At 45.3% G+C, this 27,161-nt stretch overlaps 1 protein-coding gene across 2 annotated transcripts; it reads left to right on the top strand.

Annotated features, from left to right (window-relative positions):
• Positions 1 to 671: 671 nt before the first annotated feature.
• On the top strand, positions 672 to 25,432 carry CD80 (CD80 molecule). Of its 2 annotated transcripts, none has more exons than XM_008503392.2 (7): positions 672 to 778; positions 925 to 1,024; positions 14,346 to 14,696; positions 17,223 to 17,504; positions 19,641 to 19,766; positions 22,730 to 22,850; positions 24,288 to 25,432. In XM_008503392.2, the coding sequence occupies exons 2-6, from the start codon at positions 943 to 945 to the stop codon at positions 22,831 to 22,833; spliced, it is 945 nt and encodes a 314-aa protein (XP_008501614.2). In that variant the 5' UTR covers positions 672 to 778; positions 925 to 942; the 3' UTR covers positions 22,834 to 22,850; positions 24,288 to 25,432. The 2 variants fall into 2 exon arrangements, with proteins under 2 accessions (XP_008501614.2, XP_030318282.1); XM_030462422.1 differs by having other exon boundaries at positions 930 to 1,024.
• The last annotated feature ends 1,729 nt before the right edge of the window (positions 25,433 to 27,161 follow it).

Here is a 27,161-nt window from a genome sequence, read left to right on the forward strand (position 1 = left end):
TATTACAACTAAATATAACCCCATACACTATGCTGGGACTTGTTTCTTTTTGCAGGAGGATGTGCAGTATCTGTACTAATCTCCAACATTTAGCACGTACTTATTCCCTCAGGCTCTTATTTACCAAACCGCTTGTTTTTCTGCATAGGATTTGCTTCAGACTGGTTTTGTTTGGCTCTTTGGTTTCAGGCTTTATAGCCCTTCCAGGCTTTAGAGCAAGGACAGCCCACTCCTCCCCTCTTGTCATGAGGGGGCCGGTGGTGGGTGCCACGAGCAAGCAGTGGGTGCCTCCTGCAGGAGGTGGAACCGGTTCTGGGAAGCCGAGCGCTCCCTCTGTGTCTCCTGTCAGTCAGCGGATGCTCTCCGGAGCTCCTTTGGTCCTGCTGGCACGTCTGGCACCTACCTGCTCCCTCTCTGGGTGCTCGGCCGTGACAGTCAACACGTGCAGCTTAAGCATTCTTTTTTAAACTTTTCTGGGCTCTTTTCCGCCCACTTCATTCTCTTTCCCCCTTGCTGGACATGCAGACAAACCCGCTCCGAGGGGCTAAGGCAGTGCCGGTTCCCCATCCCCAGGGCACGGCTGCCTTACGCACGCCCCATGAGGAAGTCGTGGGCGGGTGGGCAGGAGACTTATGAAGCTGAGCACCCTCCCACCCCTCAGCCTTCCCTCGGCACCCCGGGCAGGACCGGGTGCCTCGGCAGCATTGCTCCGGGAGCTGGGCACCCATGGCTCGGCAGCGAGCCCGCTGACTCAGGGGTGGCCTCAGGGAAGCTGCAGGTATCCCAGGGCCGCGGGGAGGGAGGAGGACTGGGATTTGTGCTCCTGGTCTTTTGGGCAGGAAGGAAGGAGGTGGGTGGGTGCTGCAGCGAGCGCCGTGGCCCCTTGGGCACCGTTCTTCTGACTCTGTCCTCCCCTCCTCCCAGCCCAGGAGCTACAGGAAGATGGTGACACGCCTGCCCTACGCCCCGGCGATGGCCTTGAGGAGATGGCTGGGGCTCTCCGTGCTGCTCTGCCTTAGTTTGGGTAAGCAGGAGTGGCCGCTGTGGGAGCGCGGGGGATAGAGCGATGGGCTCAGGCAGGTGGCACCCCCAACCTGGATGTCTCTGGGGGATGGTGGCCACATGCTCTGGAGTCCTCTGCTAGGGCTGAGGTTGGGCCAGTGTTAGAGGGTGGGGAGCCATGAGCTCTTGTCTCTCCAGGCTGGTCATGCTGGGCTACCAGCTCCCAAATGTCACCCCTCCCAGACAGAGTGAGGGCAAGGAGTATGTTTTCAGGGAGGCTGCCATCCATGGTGCAGCCCCTTGGGCTTTGGCTTCCATGGTGGGGCAGTTTCTGCAGTTTTTTTGATAGCTATAAGTGAGCACATGATGGAGTAGACAGGGCAGCGTGGCCAGGTGGAGGGATCTCCACTCCCTGGGTCGTGCACTGCACAGTGAGTGCTTTCTCCGACACTACAAATCCCCCTTGGAGGACTGCAAGGGTTTCCCCTGTTCCTTCTCTAAGGACCAGCTGCAAAGCTTGCTGAAGTCCATAGGTCCCCCCAGACCTCAAGAGGTTTAGGATGAGTGGTCTCAGCTGTGTGAAATGGTAACCTTGAAACCACAAAAAACACTTCTCAGCTGGGATTCGTTGTGGATGCAAAGTAAGTTGTGCTTATTGGCAATTTTAGTGTTTCATTGCAGCTAATGATACTCTGGAGCAAACCCGAGCTGAACTGAGGCTTTGATTAAAAGTCAAGTGATGCAAAATTAGGAGTTTTTCATGCTGATGTTGTGAAACTATGTGATGCTAAGTTTCATTTTGAGTTTCGTTCTCAGAGTCTTAAAACAACTCAGAAAATTTAACAGGGATTGAATCAGAATTCCTTGCTTGTAAGGAAGGCAACAACTTCAGGCACTGCTTGTGAGATATCTGCTGTCCTGTCTTCTGCCACACTCCTTCCTCTACCTCAGCACTTGTGAAGCACGTGTCAGGCACAGATATGTTTTGCCCATACTTTGGTGGGCAAACAATCTGTTGTGCAGAACTCTTTCTCTGTACTGTAAGAGCTTGCAGTATGTTATTAATGTAATTATGAGCATGTGGTAATTAGCTGGTCGTGTAGTTTCTCTAAAAAGGATACTGATTCCCAGACCAAATATGTGTAATACTTGGATATACAGTATGATGCATATTCAGTTCCAGAAATAGGATTTTGATAATAGAAAACTAGTTGTACTTTTTTTCATATGGCCTACTAAGGAAATTATAGTTTATCTTGCTTTCCATCTCTCCATTTGCTTCTTTAGGCTCCTTCTTATAACATTTTAATCCCCTGTCCTGTTTCAACCAAATTGACAGGAAGGAAGAGGTGGCCGAGATGTGGTGTCCTTACTCTCCACTGCCCCTGACCACGGGCAGCACCCGAACAACAGGAGCCTGTGCTGCCCCTCTTTGTGCCCACCTGACAGAAAGGGCAGGAGGCAGCTTCAAGGGGACTGTAAGGAACATGGCAACACCAAGGGCTTGGGAATGGTCTGGGAGTTGTGGGAAGATGTGCCTGGGCTGGGAAGCACAAGGCATGAATTGATATTTGGTCATCCTGCTGCTTTGGAGACTTACTTCTCCAAATCTAATCAATTACGAAATTTGGGGGTTTAACCCTCCAAGAGACTGAGTGGGGAAAAAAAGCTTTTTTTTAAAGTATTATTATTAGCTTTTGGGGCATAATTGTTAGATGCTTCCCACACAATGAGTCTGTGGAAGTCCTGGTGCCTGGGAGCTGTTTGCTTGGCAAGCTGACAAGGATAGTACATCTGATGCACTTTCTTTCTCCATCTGTATGCATGTGTACACACTCTGCCACCTTCCTCTCTAAAAAAAGGTATTCCTACTTTAGTGACCTTTGAAAATACATGCTACACTGCCCACAAACGAGTGGTTTTAAAAGCTTTACTGGGACTCGTAGGTAGTACTTTCTTTAGGTCACCCACAGGTACCACAAGGACCAGCTTCTGACTTTATTGTGTCAAAATAGTGAAGCCTAGAAAGGGAGTTTGCCCTGGCCCTGCCAGTGATTTGCCATGTGTTGTTAGGCAAGTCACCAAGGTCAGCATTTACAGAACTGACCCTGTGGGGGACTGGTGATGACCCACATCAAGACACAGTCAAAGCTGGCACACAGAACCTGTGGCTACCTCTTGTACCCAATCTTTGGGTTTATCCTGGATGTCCTGGTGCTTGTACAGATCTGTGCCACAGAGCTCCAAAAGGTCAAGCAAACAGCATGCTAGAATGAAAGCAGGTGCTCTCCATATGCCATGCATGAGTGAAATAGCAGTACAGGCAATGCAAGGCTGAATGTTTACATCATGGCAGAAGAAAGCTTCAAGAGAGTCTAATATGAAAAGAGTGATATTGATTTGAAGGTTGTGTTTAATATGAAATAGTGTATGACCAAGCTACATATTTGTAGACTTATTTGTTATCCCTTGAACTGAATTTTGCTACCCTGGGGTTCAACTGAGGTGACCCACTGAAATGCCAGTGTAGTTTAGAGCTGCTTCTGAGATGTCATCTGCTGCTGGAGATACTGCTTCAGCTGCTGCTGGAGATGATGACAGCAGGAACACCCTGCTGTCTCAGCACAGTGGAAAAGTGCAGAACAGCCTTGATTACAGCCTTGATTACAGCACAAACTTGTTTATTTACAATCTGAACTCATTCCTGTTATTCCCACAGGCTTGGTTTTCTCCTGCCATCACACCTTCACAGCTACCTATGAATATCAGGATTTTCCCCGTCCCAGTTTGTTGCATTAGGAAAATATTGCTAGAACTTACCCAGGATGACCTTTCCTTGCCCTCTGTGCAAACAGTGTCATAGGCATTGCTTGCAGGTCCCCAGCCAGCCTGCTTTTTGCCCACAGACTTTTCTTTTTAGGTTTCCCTAGAGTCTTTTAATCTGACTGGGGACCATCTAGTTCTTGGTTTCTTCCTAGTGGTGAATTTTTTTAAAAGTTTTGAGGAAAATCCCTACAGTTTCCCTGAGTTATAGGAGAGTTTAGGAGTGGGGACTACCCACTTCCTTCAGTATTGCAGGCATGCTCTGGCTCATAAGTAACTCACTCTGGGAATCCCCTCTCACATGTTAGCAATAAAGAGTTCTGAGTGAAGCTGGGGACAAAGGGTTGAGAATGAGAAAGATTCCCTCTTTTGTGGCCAGCCCCAATGTGGAAGTGCCTAGCAATGAGTTTTAGGTGTTAGGCATCTAATTTCCATTCCATCTCCAGTTTGGGCTTTGTCAAGGGTAGATTTCATGGTGTAGGTGGCAGGAAATTTTTTTCTTTACATACTGGATTTGTCCACTTGATCACTGGATGCAAATTGAGTTTCTCTCTTATTGATCTTGCTTTCTTCATCTGTTTGGTTTTTTTTTTCAATTTCTTTTTTTCCGATGAGTTTCTGTCTCCTCCTGCTCCATATATGGAGAAAAGAGATGTCTGTTTGAAAAACAAGATCAGAAGAACAAAACCCCGTTTTCTGTCTGTCCTGAGTGAAACTTGCTCTAGCAGCTTGTCTGGAGAAAGAGCAACCCAAGGCTCTTGTTTTTGCTTATAGACCCTGTTTTACTTCTTCTGTTCTGTTTTGGGGTTTTTGTTTTTTGGGTTTATTTTTAATGGAAAAGTTATTTAGAAAAAACACAGAAAATTAAACAGACAATCTACATTCTTACACAATCTTGTGTACTGAGTGTGGAAGGCTGACAGTCAAACATTCCTTTCATCATCATTTTTTCCTTTTCCCAGCTAGATCAGGATGAAACCAGATAAATCTGGTGACCTCACAGTACTCCAAAGGCAACAGCTTTTTTGCATTTCTTGGATCACTGTGACATTTGTAACTTCTTTGCAACGTGCATGTCAGACATTCCCGCATCTAAACATGCAAAGTTTGGGGCTCACGTGTTTACACGCTGCGGTAGGTTACCAGCAGAAGTTGCCAGCCTGTACGCCCTCACACCTTTCCTGTTTATTGCGGCCTCAATTTTGAGTAACAAGCATGGTTTAGTGGGCAAAATTAACTTGACAGACATAAATGCTGCCACTGATGGAGTTATCCCTCTGCCTTGCTTGTCATTAGTTAACCACTGGTGGGGGTCAGCCAGTTTGCTTTGGCACTCTACACTGTATACCCTAGAAGGAGATCATAGACTCACAGAATAGTTTGTGTTGGAAGGGACCCTAAAGATCATCTGGTTTCAACACCCCCTGACACCGGCAGGGAAAACTACCACTAGACCAGGTTGCTCAAAGCCCCATCCATCCTGGCCTTGAACACTTCCAGGGAGGGGGCATCCACAGCCTCCCTGGGCAATCTGTGCTCATCTCTCACCACCCTCACACTAAAGAATTTCTTCTTAATAAATCTACCTTCTTCCATTCCAAAGCCATTGTCCCATGTTAGATTATGCCCTTCTAAAAAGTCCCTCCCCAGCCCTTTCAGGTCCTAGAAGGTCACTATAAGGTCTCACCAGAGCCTTCTTTACTTTGGACTGAACAAGCCCAACTCTCTCAAGCCTGTCTTCATAGGAGAGGTGCTCCAGCCCTCTGATCATCCTTGTGGCCCTTCTCTGGACACGCTTCAACAGAATTTATACATTCAAAGAAAATCTCCTTCCTTTTAAATGTGTTTCCTACCATATATAAGTGCTGGATGTATCTAGATATGGTATTTTCCATGAGATGGCAAGGCAAATGTGCTGAACACAGTGAAATCTATTTGCTTGGTGAAAGAAGGTCAGTTTTGTTTTTGAAGAGATTAACTTTATGTTTAACTGTAGCTGTTCTCTCCCCCTAGAGGGACATCACCACTCGAGTCTCCGGAGGTCATTTGAGAATATGTAAATCTTTCCCAACACGGAAATGCCATGGGCTTTACTTTTGCTTTTTCACTGTTATGCTTTTAAAATATCATTGGTCCCAAGGGACTCCCTGCCTGAAAATAAAAGTGCTGACTTTTTACATGATACAGTAGCACTTCAGGCTTGCCACAAGGTGAATGTCTTCTTAGAGAGGTATAGCTTGAGATGCCACCATCAGCCAGCAGTCAACAGTGGGTTATTGTACTGCAGAGCGTTTGTGAGTTAATATCTGAGCAGGGACCAGGTTTCTATAACCAGCCTGTAGTGTTGCAGGCTGCACTGATGAATATTGCTATGGCTGTGGGCAAGTACTTTAGAAGCAATAAAAAATATATTAAAAAATGTAATTTTTCTAATTTTGAGTAGGCTTATGTTAGCAGTATCATACTTGATTTTCCTGGTTATTGAGCACTTTCACCTTCTATTAGTTTACAGAGTGGGCTGGCTACTTGGGCAGCATGAAATACAGTGAGATTAACAAGCACTGAAGAAAACTGACTTTAAGCAGTGAGGAGGACCTCAATTTCAAAAGCTGTGCTGTGAGGGCAGCAGTATACATAGCAGGGGTACTAGAGGAATGGCTTAGGAAAACTGAGAACATCTTCAGCTGGGAGATACATATAGAGGAAGTACAAAGTGATCCATTCAGCAAGAGACAGCGTCTGCAGGGGAAAAAATTAACAAATTTAGTTTTGTCTTTGTGTGAGACAAATCTTCCCCAAAGGCCTGTTTTACAGAAATGCCACTAGCATTGTCTAGTTTCTGCCCCCAGACTGAGAAATCATGAGAGTGCTGAGCAACTTGAAGGAATCTGATCTCGAAAGGAAGTAAAATATGCAAATCTTCTGTGGACATCCAGATTTAATGTCTCCTCCTGCCCTTTTTTATTCTAGCAGGGTCACCCACTCCATGTGCTGAGAACGGAGAAAGGGGGAAGGTTTAGAAAGACTCTTTCCCTTGCTCCTTTCTCAAGTCAAAGATGTCCTTCTGTCCTCATCACTCATGTCCCTGCTGGTATACAGCACAGAAGATAAGCAAGCCCTCCTTCCTCTGCTCCCCAGTCAGCACCTCTGAAGAGGGCTCCATAACAAACGGGAGGATCTTAAAATACAATATAGTTCCCATCCCAGACCCAAACACTCAGACATCTCATCTCCAGCTCCTTGTTTGGATCTGCCCTTCTGGTTAGGCCAAGATGAGATCACAAAATCGCAGAAAATCCGGGTTGGAAAGGACCTCTGAGATCATCAAGTCCAACCCTTAATCCCCTACCACTGTGGTTACCAGATTGTGGCACTGAGTGCCACATTCAATCTCTTTTTAAAAACATCCAGGGATGGAGATATTTGCCAACTAGCTTGCCAGAAGTTGCAGTCTTACTCATATTATAAACAAATCAGACTGGACATACCCAGGTTGTGGGCTTGTCCCAGCTGAAGCAGTGGTGCCTCAAAAATCAGTATCTTGAGAAAGATCTTGCATTTACCTCACCAAAAGAGGAGCCAGGCACCAGAGAAACAAGAGGGAAGTGTGCCAGGTAGCTGGAGCTGCCCCAGCGCTGCAGTAAGCTCCTTTGCCAAAGTATCAAAGATTCTCTTTCATTTTCTCAGCTGCTAATTGCAGATCATGGAACTCTTTTTGTGATTAATGGATAACCATGGCTTCCCTTTGAAGCCAGGTTTTTGACAGAGTACTTGCTCAGTAGCAGTGCTTCCTTCCATTCCCCATCTGCTTGCGTTTTCTTGCTGGCTTTCATGGCAAAAAAAATCATTCGGGGGAGTGTGAAATCAGCTTTGTGGTGAACAGCAATTTAGACTGGAAAAAGGAGAGCATTTGGTCTGTGACCTGCAAAGGGAACTGCAAAGTGACCTGCAAAGAGTTGGCGAGAGGACTTCTGTTGAAGTACTGAGTGTCTGAGAATGCCCTGTGAACCTCTCTAAAATAAGTGTTACCTACTCAAAGTATGCTCAGAAAGACAAATAAGACCAAAAATTTAATTTGTCATCAATAGGGCCATGAGTTTGCACAATACTGGGAAGAAAAAAAAATGGGACTAATGCATACTCCCAAAGATGGTCTTTCTGTCTGTAGACAAAGGAAATTGTCCTCTAATTTTTACAGCTGCATCAGGCCTTCAAGTATTTCTTCACTAAAGGCTTTGTACTTGAAACAAAGCAGAATTAAAATGGAATGAAGGTTGCTGAAGGAGTTGGGGACTAAAACCTCACAGGGTTATTATAATTATTGCCAGATCGAGCAGAAAGGAAAAGTGAGGTTACTGTTTTGCTTAGGAGGAATGTGGCAATGTGAAGATGAGAAATGCATAAAGCCACTTAAGGGGATCTGTGCTGTGCTATGTTGCTTCAAGCAGGGTGCCCTGGGGTTGCAGGGCAGAAGTAAGCAGAGAAGAACCTCTTCAAACAATTTCCCTACCTCAGGCCTGCCATGACATCATCATGAACTAGGATTAATCCCATCACTTAACTGCTTCAGGCGTGCTTGACTAGTGTGAGCAGGTATAGGGAAGCCAGACTGAGTGGAACCACTGTCGAATGAAGTTCTTCACTGTTTTAATTTGGGTAAACTTCTCTTCTGCTGCTCTTTCTCACCACATTTGGGATGAGTAGCAGAGCATGACCTTGCAATGATCACCATGGCATGAGCTAAGCAGACTGTGTTTGCAGCAGCTTTGCTTTGCCAGAGCAGCCTGGAGCAGCAGCAGGCCCTTGGTTCATGGTGGGAAAACTGGGTTTGGGGTTGTGCAAGGGACAGGGGCCACTCCTCCATTCTCTGCCTGTTAAGACCTCTCTCTGCATGCCTCTGCTTGCTGGAGTGGAGTCTGGGTAGAAGGAGCCTAGGAGGCTTGCAGGCACTCATGCCCAGGTTAATATTCAGTCATAGACTCCTTAAAGAGAAGAGCCAGCATGGTCTGCCCACACCCACTTTTCTCTGTTTCACCCCATCTTTCTCATTGTGCAGGGTCTTTGCAGTGAAACACAGAGGAAGGCAGTGTTTTTATGTGCTGCTGAAATGAGGTCTCTGCATAGAAGTTACCTGGGGATCTAATGGGATCTTTCTGTGACCAGCGTATTCACAGGAGTCTGTCACAATGCTAATTTAAATACAAAGCATTTCTTTACGTTCTCCAGTGTAGCACAGGACATTTTCTGATTTTTAACTCCATGGGAAGCTTTGGGAGAATCTGTTTCCTCACTGGAAAAATCACTGAGATGAAAAGAAAAGACACTCTGGTCCTTCAAAGACTCAGCTTTTCAAAATGTTCAGTTTTTCAAACTGATTATCTGTCTTGCATGGAGATCCTCTTAAAATACTGCATTGTCCTCAAAGGATAAATCTTGCCAGATTCACAGAAAATGACAGGTCTGAGCTGCAGAATCACTTGGGCACTGATGGGTGTCATTTCCCCACCAGCCTCAGGGGATGACTGCCAGGAGAAAGCTGCAGCTCCACAAGACATGTTTTCCTCAGCTGGCCTAGCCCCGCTTTCCCAAAGTGCCTTTGCTTCACTGTGACTTGATGTGCGTCTCCTCCCAGAGTTGTCCCTGTCATGGTTTAGGCCCAGCAGATACCAACCAGACCTCTGCTCACTCATCCCCCACTGGGGAACAGGGAGGAGAAAATACACCTTAAGGCTTGTTAATAGGGATAACAAAGATAGGGAGGTTTGCATTCCCCAGTTACAGTAACGGGCAAACAACAGGTTCAGGTTAGGAAGAAAAAAGCCGACTGATTTAATCTACAAGGAGAAAAGAGGAAACATGGCCTGATCTTAATGACCTTCCCCTTCACCCACCCCTCCCTTCTTCCCAGGGACTACAGGCAGGGGGGTTTAGGGTCAGTTCCCCACATGGTGTTTCTGCCGCTCCTTCCTCCTCAGGGGGAGGACTCCTCACGTTCTTTCTTCCCCTGCTCCAACGCGGGGTCCCTCTCCCGGGAGAGTCCTTCAGGAACCCCTGGGACACGAGTCCCTCCCACAGGTGCAGTCCCTCAGGCACAGACTGCTCCCGCCTGGGCTGCACACAGAGTCACGGCTGCTGCGGGAGCAGTCACCTCCTCTGACACGGGGTCCTCCCTGGATGCAGGTCCACATCTGACCCTCTCCATGATCCTGCACATGGCTGTTTCTTAAAAGGATTGTTCCATCATGGGCTGCAGGGAAATCTTTGCTCAGGCACTTGTCCCTCTCCTTCTTCACTGACCTTGGTGTCTTTCCTCAGGCATTGTTCTTTTGCCTCCTCCTCCCCTTTGCTCTGCAGGTCTCTTTTTTGATATATTTGCAGTTTTGTTTTTCCTTTCTTGAACATATTACTCATTGAGGTGCATCCAGCTTCCCATATCTGCTCAGCCTTGGGCAGAGAAGAGGTGGAGCAGGGATGGGAACTGGGGGAGTTTCCAACAGCTTCCCACAGGAGCCGCCCCTGTACCACCACCCTGCTTCCAAAACAGCACTGCACTAACCCAAGGCAGCCCCAAATCCCTTTTTCCATCCCACATATGCTTGGAAGGCAAGAAATGTGTTGATGCCCTGGCAGAGTAGGAGTCCTGCGTGCATGGTCATGGGCAAAGTTAGTAATGCAAATAATTAAGAGTAGAGAGACCACCTGGTCCCTATGGACCAAAACCAACACAAGGCTGTTTTGACCTTCCAGTTTTGAAGAGCCACCAACAACTTGCCTCAGAGATCTTTGCAGGACTCTCAATCAAAAAAAGATATTCAGATCCACTGTCTTACCTGCTACTCACACATAGGCAAAAGATTCCAGACCCACCACTTTTCCCTTCATGTGTATTGCTTTGTGGATGTGTGCAAAGGAAGGTAACACAAGGTCGGACTGAAAAGAAGGCAAAGCAGTTTATAAGAAATGGGGAATGCAGGGGGGAAGAGTATGGCTTTGGAGTTCCTGTTCACCAGGAATTATCTGATAGTTTCCAACAGCATTGCATAGTCTTTCGCTGCCTTTTACTCTGTTGGACTTCTGTCCCAGAGGCAATCTTCTCTCCTGTGCCACCTGACTGCATGTGTGGTCAAGGATAACCAAGATCTTGGTGACCAGGGAATTTCAGAAACATGGCTTGGGCAAGGAGTGAAAGAAATAGGCATCCAGGCTCAACAGCTCTTGTACTTGCTAACTCTCAGAGCAAACAAGAAAGAATGTGTTTCTTTTGCCCTAACCTTTTTGTTCTTGTTACCCCTGCCATATGGAATATCAGCAGCACAAGTGTAGTTTGAATGAAACCTATTTTTCTGCCCAGGGAACAGAAAGTCAGCTCCTTCATCAGTTCAGGGTTGCCAGCCAGCACAGACTCCCAGTGATGGTGCAGTGTGGGGACACACCAAGGGAGTGGGTAGGCTTCAGGGGTGGCAGGATGAGGAGGGATCTTTTTTTTCTAGAAAAGTCATTAAAAACTATTTCCATGCTGGATACCTCCCTCACAGACTGGTTATAGAGTGCCTGCAGCACAGATACAGGACAGAACTGAATTTTCGTTTTTGCTTTTGCAGTTCACCTTTAAAGTGAAAGGGGACTTTTGTGTGGCTGGATGACTCTTTATGGACTTTGGTTCCTTCAGGCTTGCAGCATTCAGGTTGCAGTTTCAAGGGTTCAGTCTTTTAAGGGTAGATGTGACATCAGTAGGAGTTTCCAGACCCTGCACATGCACTGCCGGGGAGGTTTTTGTTCTCCTTTTAGTTGCAAAGGAGACTCTTAGGGGCAAGGCACAGAGAACCTCATGCAACTCATGATTCGATGTCACCCTGGCATTTACTGAACGCCTACTCTTCCCCTATTGCTGCAAAAGAAAATAGAAAATTGTCTTCATCAGGCTCCACGATCCCAAAGTTTGACTGACTGTTCTTGTGAGTCTCTCCATCAATAGTAGGAGCTGAACTGTGAGAAAAACGAAGATGTGGTCAAGGGAAAACACGCACACAGAAATGCATGCAGATACACAGGAGGAACCTGAAGAGTCACAGGCTCAAGTGGCCTGCTTCTAAGGCAAACAGAAGGAAACACTTTTTCACGCAGCATGTAATCAAACCATCATCTCAGGAGAAAGATCTTCTTCTGAAGGGTAGATCTATCAGTAGTTATTAAACTAGCAGTGCCAAGAAATCTTTAAATTCCTGACTGCCAATGTTTGGCAGGGCATGGTAGTTCTTTTCCCATGCAGTGTGGAAGAAGTGTTTTTTCTACCATTTTTCTGTCAGTCGCTGGCTGACACAGGTCAGTGGGCTGAGTGGGCTCCTGGTCTGTCCCAGTCCAGTTGCTCAGAGTCTGAAATGGATTATAAGGGCAAGCATAGCTAGTGGAGAAGAGGTTAAAATGGTGTTTGAATCTTTCCATTTGGAAGACCAGTGAATTGTCTGAGTGGAGGGAAAACAGTTAAATGAGAAGTTGTACATTTAATTACATATTATATTTTACTTAATTAATCTTAAGACATTCCATAGTGCTGCTAGGACCTCCCCACTATTCTTCAGTGTTTTCTACAGATTTAACACAAAGCATGCAATGGGATAGGGGTATTTGTGCCTGAGGGGGGCAGGATGAAAGGTTACTTCATGCTCTGTCCCAGGGGCAGTCTGGGCTGAACTTAAGCAAGTGGCCTCCAGTGCAGCCATATGATCTGTCTATACCAGGGCACTGGTGGAGCATCTCCTTGTCTCCTTCCAGCACCAGCGACTGGAGGGTTGTGAAGCACTTCCTCAGAGTGAGCCCCTGGACTCAGGTCAGCACGCCACAGAGATCTCACTGATGGCTGTTTGACAGTGTCCCAAAAGTCTCTAAGTCACCACTAAGCAAATGAGCCATGGTGGGCTACATGCTTATGGTGTTTTGGACACTTCAGATGAATCTGAATGCCCCAGTACGCCAGCCACACCCAGAGCACTTTGCTCTGTGCCCATGTACAGCACTGCTGCACTTAGGCTTTAGCAGTGATAACATGTGAGTCAGCATCAGCCAGACTTTGCTGGGTATGGGTAGTGTGTTCTTAGGTGAACTGAACTAAGTGTTCAGTTCACGTTTCAGGCTGAGGCTTTGTATATGGGATTTCACCTCCACTAACTGTCAATGCTTCATTCCCCCCATCAGTGACACTCTGCCTGGTGAAGACTTTCCTGCTTTCTCTCTCAGAGAAGAGAGAGATGTTTACTGAGATCTGTTCTACAGAGAAGCAAGAGGGAATTTGAATCTTCTCTCTCCTGAGGCTGGCCTATTTCTTTATTTTTCTGGTCTCAGTTAATGGAGTGGAACAGGTTGTTATCCCCTTTCAACTGCCAGAGATGGGTGCTTAGGTAGTGAGGCTGAGGCAAGCAGGGCAAATGTATAGCAACCTGACCTTCTGGATTATCACAGCAGGGTGCACAGGGATACCTATCAGCCTGAAGGCTCCACAAACCCAGTCTAAAGCCCAACCTTGTTGAGGAGCAGGACAGCACGCCAGTACCGAGTCACTCTCCCAGCCACAGCTCCCAGTGGGAGCTCCCCAGCAGATTGCTGCTTCATGTGCCAGTCCTGACCCCTGTGTGTCCTTCCTCCCCACTGGAAAGAGGAAGGAGAGTGGGAAGGAAGGGCTGATGACAGCAGCATAGAAGATGTGGTGTGGAGGAGTAGGGGGATTGCTGCTAACCGGATCCATTTCCCCCCTGTCAAGGGACTCTGGTTGTTGCTGGAGGTGCAGGCATGGATAGGAAGTCTGGCACTGACACAGTCCCTTGGTAGGAGCTGGGGAACGCCTGTGCTGTTTTGCAAGTAACCTTAAGGGAGGCCCACGGCCTTTTCAAATACAAATTTGTTTTAGACAGACTAGGTAAAATTATTCATTGGCTAATACTGATGACAGTGTGTCTGTAACCTTTGTCTCTATCACTGTAGGTTTGTTTCTAGCTTCTGGGATGGTGAAAGGTTTGGGGGGCTTTTGGTTAAAACAAAACAAAACCAAAACCAAACTCCAGCCCCCAGATTAATAGTCCACTGTGGCTTTCTTTGGCATGCAGGGGACCCACTGGAGTTTGACACAGACCTTCCAAACACTGAGGTCTGAAATAGGAAAGCAGAGGAAACAGTGTTTTGGGCCTGTATGTTTTTATCCCTTTACATAATAATGGCAATTCTTTACTCTGAGCTAGGGGCCAGCAAAATTCTGTTCAGGCAGGTAACTCTCCAGCCTTTGCCTTCAGTAACCCATGCAGAAATCATTGTGTGCCCAAGTAGCATCCCCAGTAGGAGCATAGCATCACGTAAAAGGCAATACCCAGGTAGGCCTCCCCTCCATGCATGGCTGAAGTTGTAAAGAGCTGAGGGGGGGATGAGGTGTGCACTAGTGGGTGCAGACAGAGCCAAAAGAGGGGAGCTCTGTGCAGAAGGTCCTGGAACAATGCTATATGACTCTCTCATTTTGTTTGCCCCCCCACCTACAGGCTGTGCACTGGAGAACAAAGTAGTCAAAAGCAAAGTGGGGGAAAAAGTTGGCCTCCCTTGCTGTCATGAAATTCCCAGCTCAGAAAGCCTACATAATTACCGGGTCTACTGGCAGAAGAACACCACAGATGTGGTGACTGCTTACGCAGAGGGGAAGAAGATGTCTGATCACATTCAGTTTCCTGAGCGGTACGAGAACCGGACTGAGATGGACACCAGGAACCTCACCCTGTGGATCTCCCCCGTGGAAATCCTGGACAATGGCTCCTACCAGTGTGTAGTTCAGCACTTCAGACATTCTCAGAACTCGTATGTTTTGTGTGATGAGCGTGTCACCCTCATTGTTACAGGTAGGTGGATTGCCTGGCACTTGAGGCTTTCTGGTGCCAGCCTCCTCCAAGCTTTGGTCACCGTGTAGCAGAGGGCAAGACTTTGATCAGAAATCCTAAAAGAGGCTGCAAGGCCCCTTCCATTCTAGTAGCCTCCCTCCCTTATCTTTCCAAAGTTGCCCTGGGTACAGAAAATTAGCCTTTCCCACCACCAGCCCACCATCGTCCCCTTGATGCCTCTCTCTTGGGCAAGGACCCTACCCAGCTACCACTGGCTGTGGGTGCCCTTGGCCACCTCTGCCGCCTGCTGTCTTTTGGGCAAAGCATCGACCAAGCCCTTGGTGCAAGGGGAACATCCAAGCCATAAGAGGAATTGAGGCATTGCTTTTCTGAGGCCACAGCAGCACCTCAGGCTTGCATCGTGCTCCTTGGGAGCTAAGGCTTTCCAGGGGGCTGGCCAGCTCCTCAACCTAAGGCTGAAGTCCAGTGTTGATTTGAGGCTTTTTATCTTTGAAAAAAAAAAAACCAGTTCTAGTTCCTTTGCTCAAAACGAATCTGAATCTTTTCTTGGGGGCCACAAAAAGTTCCATTGACATGATTTTCCACTTCCATCACTCTTTTTGTGGTGGTTGGTTTCAACCAAAGGCAGAGATACTGATAACATATATAAATATATACATACATTTTTACTATCTTTAGCAGCAGAAACTTCCAGAAATTTTCCAGACAAGTTAGTGAATGAGCATTCCCCATCTGGAATGAGATTTGTTGGCAAAAAAAAAAAAGCAAGTTCCTAAGTTCTGGCCATTGCCTGCATGTCAGGGCATTGTGGATATATGTGCAAGGAGACAAATTTAGTGATCTTTCTGGGAACTGATATGAAAAAAGGGAAGTGTGTTGGCAGCACCCTGTCCAACTGTGGGTTCTGTGGAGTTAACTGCATGAGAAATGTGAAACAACAAGTATCTTTTCCTCTCGGCACATACTATAATTTCTTTCCTTCCAGAAATCCCCTTCCTGTCTCAACAGACGAATTGTAATAATTGTGGTAGACTTCTTCTTGGAAAAGTGGGATCAATTACTGTGGGCATCAGCAAAGGGAAAGCTCCCCTTGCCTCTGCTGGAACCTGGCTACCCTGAGAGAGGCAGGAAGGTGCCACTGCCTGGTGACCAACCAGGGAGCCTCGGTGAAGCCCTCAGGGGGGTCTGAAGTGAGTTTCCAGACTGGATGCCAGATTGCTCAGCAGATAGTGGGCCTGGAAAGAAATCTGGAACCCTCCTTGTCTGCCACTGGTCAGCAGTGAAATGTTGAGCGAGTTTCTTTAACCAGTTACTCAATAGCCTGGACCTGGATTTGTCAGGTCAGCAGAAGCTGTGGCAGACCCTTTATGCCCACAGGGCTGCCTTGTTCCAGCAGTCGTGTGTCCATCTGGGAGGCATGCAGGGGGCCCTCACAGCCAAGACCTTGGCTGCTCTAAAAAGGATGGGTTTGCAGTGAGTTTTGCTGCTGCAGCTCTGCCCTGGCTGGGGTCAGTGCAGCTAGCAGGGCTGGGAGGGAGAATGGGGTCCCTTTGGCAGCTGTGGTGTCAGTGTGATTTACACCCACCAGAAAGCCATACAGTGAGTCTCTTTTTCTGACTGGTACCTCTGTTTTAAAAGGTGTGGTCACATGAGGATTTTTCCAGTGGGACAGTTGCCTCAAACAGTTCCTTTGCCACCCCTTGCCTCATCCTTCTCACCCCAGACTATTGAAACCAATGGGCATCCTCAGTTGTATCAATGTGAACCAGATTGACAAAAGGAAGCAGGCTAAATATGACACCACTTCTCTTCTCTTTCTTCATTCGTAAGCCCTCTCATCCATTTCCCCCTGCAATCTCACAAACGCTTACAGCAACACATCTGACCAGGCAGGAGGGCTTGTAACAAACTGGGTGGGTGGAAACCTTTGGAAATTGTCTTTGGCAATGAGAAAAAAGTCCATTGAGGATATGGTCTGAGAGGAAAGTGTATTGCTATGTATTTTTGAAACGACTAGTCTTGGCCTTGCTCTCAGCTGGGCCTTCTGGATGGGCTCTCACGGAGAAAATGTAATTCATTCTCTTGCTGGCCAGTCTGGCAGGGAGGCAAACGTGTGGCTCACCTTTCCCAGCAGAGCTGAACGCTGTGAGCTTCTGGCTGCAAAGGGACTGATGAGAGAGGGAAAAGGAAATTTTCTACCATTGCCTGTAATATGGATTTTTATTCAGTCCTGTGACTTTTTCTGCTTGGTTTGAGATTCCTTCTCTTGTTCCATAAACTGATGTTTGTGGAGAGAAAAGGAGGCATTACAGAAGTGGGGTCATGAAGTCTGTGTACTGCCCAGGGAGGAGAAGCAGCAAAGACCAAGGCCATATCCAGTCAAGGCTGTGGGGAGATAACTAAAGCACAAGAAAGTCCTAACAGGTTATGATAGAGAAAGAATTCCCTGTGGGCCAATCATGCTTGACCTTGGGTGATCAGGACATGTAATCTGACAGAATGGTAATGAAATCTTTCTTCCTTCAGCTGACTTCAGTGATCCCAACATAACAGCAGAAGTATTTGCTAATTCTTGTGAATCAGCTGAGATGGTGGTAAGATGCTCTTCTCATGGAGGTTTCCCCAAGCCGAAAATCTCTGGAGCCCTCAACAACATGTCTGTGGAGTGGAATGTCAGCTGGGAGTCCAAGTCCAACCTCAGCCTGTACAATGTCACTGGCGAAGTGCAGCTCAACGTGACCAAAGACACCGAATTCTCTTGCTCCATTGAATACGACGGCTTTACCAAGTCCACCAGTTTGCTTCTGAGTAGGTTGCATCAGCAGTTTGTGTTACAGAATTTTTTTTTGTTGTTGAACATGCTGAGTGACATCTCTGAGAAAGCAGTAGATTTTGTGTATCTGTTCAGGTGAGGATGACCCAGTGATGCTGCCCATGAGCTGCACACCAAAACATTTCAAAGGCTGTTTAACAGCAGGGATGGGAGAGCAGAATTGTGACCATGACTGACAAGCAGAAATTACTCTGGCTTTCTGACTCTCTAACACAAGTCATAGCTGGGCTGACAGGGCAACTGGATCCTGTTGTGATCTGGTGCTGACAGCCTAGGTGGCTTCCACAAATTCCATGGTCTTGTTGCCAGTTGAATGACATGTACCTGATATTCAAATGGAGGGATCTGAGAAATATGTGTACCTTAAAAGTCACAGGCTGCACCTAAAAATAATTTCCTCATTTAACAATCATGTTTTTTCCTGCTAACTAAATTCCTTAGTGTGAAGGTGGTGAGACACTGGCACAAGTTGCCCAGGGAAGCTGTGGATGCCCAATCCTTGGAGGTGTTCAAGGCCAGGCTGGATGGGTCTTTGAGCAGCCTGGTCTAATGGGAGGTGTTCCTGCCCATGCAGGGGAGTTGGAACGAGATGATCTTTAAGGCCTCTTCTAACCCAAAGCATTCTGTGAGTCAGTGAATCAGTGAAAAACTGTCAGATGGGGTCTAGAAAAAATTGCACTTTCGTATACATATTTAATATAGGGTTAACTCGTACAAAAAAAAAATTCCATCACTGCACGTGCCTTTAAAGTGATAACAGAATAGATAAGCCTGTGCTTTGAAAAGCTTGAGGCACAAGTGGAAACAGCATGAGGGAAGGCAGCACAGTACAGTCCAGATGTTTTGCAGTAGTAGGGGATTTGTAAGAAAATTCTTAAAGCCAAAAGGATTTTTTTTTACAATGTTGTTACCAAAAAAGTATTCTGAAATGTCTCTGGGTCTGATGTTTTTACTGTGGAGACATGAGCACCTTCAAGGGAAGCTAGAGAAAGTGCTATTTTTCCCAGGGAATTATACCTTATTCATCAAGGTACCTTGTACATCAATCTTACTAAAATCAAAGGGGTTTGTGAGGAGAGGTGCCATTCAGGACCAGAATGAATTCCAGAAACTAGAGCTGTATGAATACTGTTTATTGCTGGATGTGGTGCATCATATCCCTAGAGATGGTAATCAAAGAAGGCTATGAATATCATACTAAGTAGAAAGGAAAGCAACAACAAAAAAGGAATAATAGTAATACTCTTGGCACACAGGTTCTCAGAGGAGAGTGCAATCAACAGTGACAACACCAGTCACAAACCCCCCACTTTTTGATTTTTAAGATGTGAAATGACTCCCATTTTGGTATGATGGACATGGTCTTCATAACAAGCCTTTCATGAATACAGAATTCCAGACAGATACAGCCTCTAGTAATCATAGGAGGCAAAGCCTGTGGTGCAGGGGAAGATTGTACAGAGGATCAGGCTGATGTCTTAGAAGTTGAATGATGCAAATGATGAAAATGTGAAGGCCTATGAACATACACCAAGGTGAAATAGGGTTGAATTAAAGTTGTCCTGCACTGTACAAGAACAAGAAGATCACAAGAATCTATTCTAATGTCCAAGTGGCAGTATGGACTCCAAATCTACTGAAACTAAACTCTGCCACAATATTCTTTTCCTGCCATGTAGAAAGTCTATTTTAATTTGTTTAATGCATCATTCTCCATCACCTCTGAATTCAGAAATGAAAAATTTAGGTATAAATCTGGTGAAAACTGCAGGTACCTCTGAGAACGGATGTTTTCTAGATAGGGACTCAGACTTTTCCACTTTTTTCTTTAGAAACAGCTTATGTGTTTTCAAATATTGCCCACCTCAGACCTGTTCTGAACAAAGAGCATTTTGGATTCTGTGGATGTGTTAAAAATTTAAGCACATAGCAAATACAGGGGAATGGAAGAAATTTACATGGCAGCTTTGTCTATTTACTGAATAGGTAAATTTTCAGGCAGGATATATGAGTTAGCATTTGGCCAGAAGCACCAAAATCCCTGTACCAGATCTTATATGAAAATGCCAATTGTTGGGCCCTTTGTTTATGTTTTATTTCTTCTGTTTCAGAAAAAACAAATGACTGTGTTGTCCCTACTGTATCTCCATCTTATAATGTTATTACTGCTTCAAGTATCATCATTATTGTCTCCCTTTTGGCTGTCACCCTAGCAGCAAAATACTTCCCAAGACATGGTAAGTGTCTGACTGTAAGTGTTTGACTGTAAGAAACAGTCAAACAGTCTCAGTGTTTATGGAATTTCTGTGTAAAATACACATTTATAGAAACTATATTGACACAGTAGGTACTTTTCTACCATCTCATTTTCTCTCTTTTGTTTTTTTTTTCATGCAACATCTACTGTCACAAAGCTTAAGTCCAACTCAGGACTTTCCTACGTTTTGTGTGCACAAGGAAACGGGTTTGAGAGTGAAAGGGTGATGGAGAGTTTTGACAGCAGATCAGAATATTTTCAAAATCAAGTGTATAGAGCACTGAAGAGATTCACAAAAGTCCATTTTTATGTATTAAGATGCTTGAGGAAGCCAAGAATCTTGGTGATCATGATAGATACAGATGTGCACTGATGGTTTCAAAATGGAATCTGTACACGCCCTACTTAAACGTTCCCTCAGAAAAGTCATGGAGCCAAAGTTATGAAAATACTTAGTGCTAGCCCCACAGAAAGGACTAAGGCACACCAATATCCCACTTCTAGAACCCTAAGCAGGAGAGATGGATTTGTCTTCTTTGTGTAGCTAAAAATGGAACGAGATGCTCTTTCCCACCCTGCGAAGCCTTCAGTAACTCCAGATATGTCTCCAGGAGTTTTTCAGTGCTGAAGGGGACTTCTGGCATCTCAGCTGGCAGATGAATAGATTTTTATGTTCTTGTGGCTCAAAAAAAACCAACAAACTCTTCTGGTAGCTGTTGCTCCTAATCATGTACAAGTTGACCTAGCCAGAAAGTGCTTTAAGATGTGGGTAGATGTCTAATGGGTTTAGAAATGCAGTTAGGCATCCAGCTAGTGTTGAAAGTCAACAGCAATAAACCTTCTATCCACACCCTGTCAAGCAGCTTTGAAAAGCAGTGCTGGAGAAAGAGAGCAGGCCTTGCAACACATTTTAAGAGTCACCCAATCAAGTTCTGCCAAGTCTCTGAGAAAGCCAAGTTTGGAGACAAGAATCCCACTTGAGCTACAAGCCACCAGTTTGAGCTGCTCATCACAGTCACAGTGGAAAGAGGTTACTTGCTAGGCAGCAGGGCCTTGGTTTACTTAGGGACACTTGTAAGTGTGTCATGCTTGTGTCTTCTGCTAGTTCTGTTTCAGCTTCAGACAAGTTCAGTCCCAAGTCAGAGGTGTGGGGATAACATTACTGTTTTCTTTTTCCACTCCTCATCAACCACGTCCTTTTAAAAACCAAGGTGGTCACTGAGTCAGAATGGGCTGATTATTGTGTTTTATCACAAAGAAAGGAAGTTTCTGGAAGGCAGGGACTCTTGGCTACACCTGTGCAACTCTTAATTTTCCACTCCTCTGCTCCTATGACACCAGTGCTGGTTCTTCCCTGTTGTTCCGTGGGGCTATGTCAGTAGGAAAGCAGCAAGCAGGCTGAAACCAGGAAAATCACAGCTGAACACAGCCTGTGCTGCTAGCTGTGTGTATAATGAACTTCTAATTATAGGAGAAAATAAACTGGAATTGGAAGATTTAGCTCTAGACAAATATAGGTTGAAAATTAAAAGGTTCTTTACCATTGGGGTTGGACTAGATGACCTCTAGAGGTCCCTTCTAAACCAAATTATTCTATGATTCTATGATTTAATTAGTAAGATTCTGGAGCATTCTGAGATAGCCTTTTATATAGAAACCAAATTGCTTTTAAAGTAGATGTAAAAAGCATACCCATGTGGCAGAATGTGATCACCTGCAACAGCATGGGACATGGCTGCAATAGGATGGAATTTCCCTTTCAGTCTCGTTTTTCTAATAAGCACAGGGAGTAGATCTGCTGAGTCAGGTGGTGCTATTTTGTACAAGTTTCCAGACCAGGCATGTATTATAGCAAAGTGTAGTCAGAGCTTCTCAGATTGTATAGGTGTCACATTCTTGTGCTGCTGTGCATTGTCACCTCCCTGGGAAGCGAAATATCTGTCCTAAGAGTGCTTCCTACTGGTATTGCTACCCATCCCCTTTCAAAAGCTATTGTGGAAGCTCAGAAGAGGTCTGAAAACACCTCTGTTGTTTTGGGATATCGAAATCTGAGTCAGGAGCTGCCTTGATGTTAAGAGTGGCTTCTGAGCTCAAAAGCCATGCTTCAAAGGGCTGAAGTGTGGGAGGGAAGAATAGAAAGAGCAAAACAGAAATAAGAGCTCTCAGATGTGTGATTGTGGTGGTGACCAAAACCTGTAGATGCTTTTTTGAGGTTCACAGTCCCCTATTTTGAGGAGCTCACAGCCCATCTTTGCAGTAATTTAGGAATGGAAGCTCTCTAGATTTTTTTTTTTTTTTTTTTTTTTTTTTTTTTTTTTTATTCTCCAGTTAATTTGACACAAAGATTAGACCAAGATCTGACTGTGATTAGAGGTCACTTAAAGAATAGCTTAGAATCCAGGTTGTAGTGAATGTACAATTTGATGTAATAGGACAAAGATATGAAAGCTCAATTATTAAAATGAAAGTAATTCATAGATGCTGAGATACTAAGGGGACCTGTTTAATCTGAAATCCTTTTAAAGCACTGAAAGCAATGGTTGGCTGGTTCTAACAATTACACTCTTTATAGGTAAACTGCATTTACTGACATGTAACTTGTACCATTATTTCCCTTCTGACCTTATTTTAGTGTGTAGCAGTCTGTCTTTATGCCAGACTGAGGTCCTAGCCCTGTGCTAATGAGAACCATTATGACACTATAAAGAAAACTATATATAACAGAGCTTTCTCTCAGCTCAGACTACAGCTGTGAGCCAGACATTCAGATGTAGGGATGAGTCCTGCCCAGAAAAACCATAAGTAACTAGACCTAAGATATTTATTTTTATTCAATTTCGTGTCTCCTTTCTCCCCACTCTCAGTCAGAGAAGACATTTGGCTTTGGCACTTTCATGGATTATGGAACTCTAAATATTAATGAGGGTATGTTCTTTTTTTCAGTCTGTTCTCACTGTTGTAAGCCTCGGGACTCAGTGGAAGAGGATGTGAAAGAATGTACAAAGCCCATGAGCTCCAAAGTGTCATCTGAAACATCATCTGTATGACCAGATTGCATTTGCAGGTAGTTTTCTTCATGAATACTAATAGTTTCTTGTGCAGTGTTAGCTTACAAACCATGTATGGTCTTTAATGTGAGTGTATGCAGTCCTTCAGGGTAAATAAAAGTGGTAGGGCCCTGTTGCCAACACAGCCACACGGTGCCTGCTCAAGTAACTAGAGGAATAATGCTAATGTTGCTGGTAGGTCATTGCTTTACTTGGGTTATTTCAAATGTCTAGAAATGAATCTAGTGGAAAATAGCAGAGGGATGAATTTCCTGGGCTGCTTCCTCCATAGAATGGGCCCTGCATGGCTTGCATGTGCCTGGTCTGATGCACAAACATGGGAACATCACTGACAGTAGAAATGAGGGACTGACCAAATGGTGAGAAACAAACAAGAGAATTACTCCAGTTTTCCCAACAAGATTAGCAATGCAAATCCACTTCTGAGATATCTCCATTCTTTTCAGCATCTGGAGGAATGACAAAGGAAACAGCTGTATTTTAAAAGGGCTTACTTTTAATAATGTGGTGTTGTCAAGGATGTGCTTGGGAAAAGTCTGGCTTACCAAGGTTTTATGACTACAAAGCATTACATAAATTTTGGCTTGAAAGCTCAGCTGTGTTTGGGGCTGTGTCCTCCAAAACCACATTTTTCAAGTCAAGATACAGAGCTAACCCTTCCTACTCACATCATTATCCAGGTGACTGCATTTCCTGCTATCCCCACAGCATGCTGAACTGCCAGGGTAATGCCACAGAATAACAGCTGTGAAGTCCTAAAAGTCATGAATTTGCCATGCTGTGTGTTGCAGAAATCTACAAGCTTAATATTTTTAAGATGGAAAGGAAGGGAAACTATGATTCAGGCCACTCATTTCCAAACTTGACCACCCACTCCTTTTTCTACTGAGGAAGGCCCTGTCTGGAACAGATACCAGAGCCTTGGTTAGCATGAATTCTGGGGGGAGGGGGGTGATGAGACTAGCAGGAGTTCACCTACTAAGTTAAAATCCATCCTGCCACATTCCACTTTTGATACAAAAGTTTGTCAGGCTTTTTCTGTAAGTGACTGGCATTTCCCAGCTCCAGGGCCTGGAATGGCTGCTGACTGTGGGCAGGGATGGAAGCTGTGTGTCAGGACAATGTATTGCTGCCTTCCTGGCTGACTGTCACCCTGTAACTACTGCTGATTAAACGGAGTAGTGCAGTCATTAATTATCCTCACTTGGCAGAGGGATGGCACCTCTGTATAGCAGTCTGTAGCCCAACTCTAGTGCCTGTCTTAGCTGTCTAGCTCCGAGCAGCTCTCTTTACTGTAATTGGAGCCCTCTTGTGGAGAGCTGTCGTAGGTCATCCCCATTCGTCTCAGCGCTGCAACATTATGGCTTACCTTTAGGATTAAGAAGGGGAGGAAAAAATTCAGTAAAACCTTTTCTTTTCTTCCTGTCCCTCAGGTTTCTTACCCTGTGTATTCCGCACTGCAGTCCTCACTGTTCGCTGTACAGCACTGCTTATTGTGTTGGCCCTTCGGCTCTCTGAAAGGGGATGGCAGCAGCAGCAAAGTGTTCAAGATGACTGACAACATCATTTTGTGCAAACAAATACAACTCCCCACCTAAGCCACAGAAGCTCTTGGGTGGTCTCAATACAACAGAGTTACTGAAATTCCAGCTGGGAGGACCCTCCATGTCCCTGCAACAGGGCAGAAGAGTTTTCATCAGCATCAACACACCACTTCAACAGTTTGGGATCCTCAGGCTTCAACATCATCTTGATGAAAATCAGGGAGCCTGCAGAGCCCTAGCAGGTAGCCTACACCCACCTATCCGGTTAGTAATGCAGAGCTGACCTTTGGGAGACCCCAAACCCTGACACACAATCTCAAATCCAGCTGTGCCTCCATGCTGCAACCGGGAGCAGCTAAAACTTCCTTTATATTCTGCCTCGCACAGGTATCTGCCAGTACTGGGGTTTGTGTTGGAGGACTTTGGGCTTGACCATTTCAAATCTGTGTTCCTTCTCCCCTGAAGAGGCAATAGCGTGCATATTTTTCATGAAAAAGCACCATGAGATGGGACTGTATGCCTCATGGTTACTTTCAGTGCTATGAGACTTTTTAGGCAATGATACATACTGACGGCACACCCAGCAGCTAACTGATACTGCTTATCTACAGCAATGGCAGAATTTCTCATATGCTTTCTCTCCTGAAAGGATGGCTGTGCCAACCCAGGCACCGAGATACAGCTCCTCCACTGAATTACTCAAGAGGTCCAGGAGCACACCTGGCACAGCCCAGCCCTGCTGCTGATGGTGGTGGTGGCACACACATGGACAAGCATTCGTATGATTCCTTCCTACCCATGCTTGTAAAGCCCCATTTCAACTCCAGTAACACTCAGTGGTTATCTCACCTGTACCTACTGTAACGAAATGTTACTCGGGGCCTTGCTTCATGAACGTAGGTCTGCTTTTGTTTGTACATCTGCTGAGGAATGCTTGTCAGGGTAGGGTCTCCAGCTTCTTGGGAGCACCTCGCAGCAACCTAGGGATGTCCTTTGTGTTGAATGCTGCTGCTTTCTGCCAGTGTCTCTCTACCAAGCCAGGACTTGAAACTTCTTACAGGATGCTAATATTGGATAGGACTCATCTGATCTGGGTGACATTCTTGCCTACTGTGTAGGAGAAAGTGGTTTCTCATTTTCAGGGGGAAAGAGAAAAAAATCTCCAAGTCCCAGCAACCTTCTTGGGCAACTCTGCATACTAAACTAACTCGACCCTGCCCTGAGTTTGACAGGTTTGTTTTTCCCATTTGCTCTGTCCCATTGCAGACTTTATCCATTCCCTTACTGCTCTATCCACGTGTGTTGCTAGCAGAGCACACCAAGGTCTGACAGCCCCATGCCATCCTCTTTGTGGGATCGTTTGTTGCTTGAGCCATTTATCTCGCTAGGACACAGTAAAGAAATATTCCATCCACTTCACTTTTTTCTATCAGGTACATATTGAGAGAAAAATTGCTGAAGGAAATATGAGGTCTAAAAGCAGTTTATAGAGGATTGAGCTATGAGAGGCTAAGGGATCAAGTAGCTAGCAAAAAAAAGTAAGACACTGTTCCCTTTCTACTCCTGCAGAGTCATACTGCCCCATCAGCTTTTTTACTACTTCCCCATTGTATGAAGTGAAATGGGAACTTCAGAACATTCTTATGGAGGGCTTTTTGACAGAGAAAATAATGTAAGGTGGGTGAGAAGCAAATACTCTTTACACTTGTGCATTCTGGTTGCAAGCAGAATGTAGACGATATAGAAAACAGTGTTTCCAAAAGGCAGCCTTACCTTATTGCAGGACTTCAGGTATGGGCAATGAATGGTGTCTCACACTTTCCAGGTTTCCTTTTCTTTCAGTCTCTGCTTGTTCTTTCCAGCACAAACTACTAGCTTCTTGCAGGCCAAACACCCTCTTTTCATATTTATTTTGCTCATTTTCAACATTGTGCTGCCTTCCCATAATGATGATATATTTCCACCTTGCCAAACACACCAAGGCAGTGACAGATTTATTGACACAATGTTTTCCCTCTGACTATCCCATGCTCTTCTGCTCCTGACAGATGACTGCACAACCTCCTGGAAAAGGTTGTGTCTTTTGCACTTTGCCAAACCTGTCTACATTAACAGAGATTTCTGTGACACTTGAAGCAACCACTTATAAAGGAAACAAAAAGTTTCACTGACAAATAAGTCTGGCATCAGTTTTTTTTCTTTATGGGAAGGTTTTTTGCTTATTTTTTTCCTTATGCACTTATACAATGACTCATGTTTTCTGTTGCCTTATGGTGTATCCAGTGAATTGCACAAAAATGGTTTCCATGAGACCTTTTCAGCTTAATATCTGGGTCTTTGTACCAGGTGAGCTGCTCTGTTTATCACAGGTATTTTGTACATAACATTTTTTCCCAGTGTTCCTCCTTTAATTGTATAAAAAAAATAAATGGTAAACTCAGTTTCCTTTTCTCAGTATTAAACAATGTCTGTTCTGAGTGCTGGGAACTGTCAGAGCCTTTCAATTACTCACATGAGCCCCAGCCACCACGTGTAGCATCAAGGTATGTGATGCACCTGGTTGACAAAGCTATAACAGGTACAGCCAGCTTCAACACAGCTGTTTGCTGTGCCCAGCAGCAGTGACAAAATGGCTCTCAGTTTGTAACTTCCACATCTTTTTTGTTTGTCAGGGATTAACTGAGCAGTGTAACTAGCTGGGCACTCAGCACCCAGTTTGCAGCAGGTTTTCCTTCTCCCTCCCAAACTGGGAGGCTCTCTGCA

This window comes from Calypte anna, chromosome 1, assembly GCF_003957555.1.
Source record: "Calypte anna isolate BGI_N300 chromosome 1, bCalAnn1_v1.p, whole genome shotgun sequence".
Lineage (NCBI taxonomy): Eukaryota > Metazoa > Chordata > Aves > Apodiformes > Trochilidae > Calypte > Calypte anna.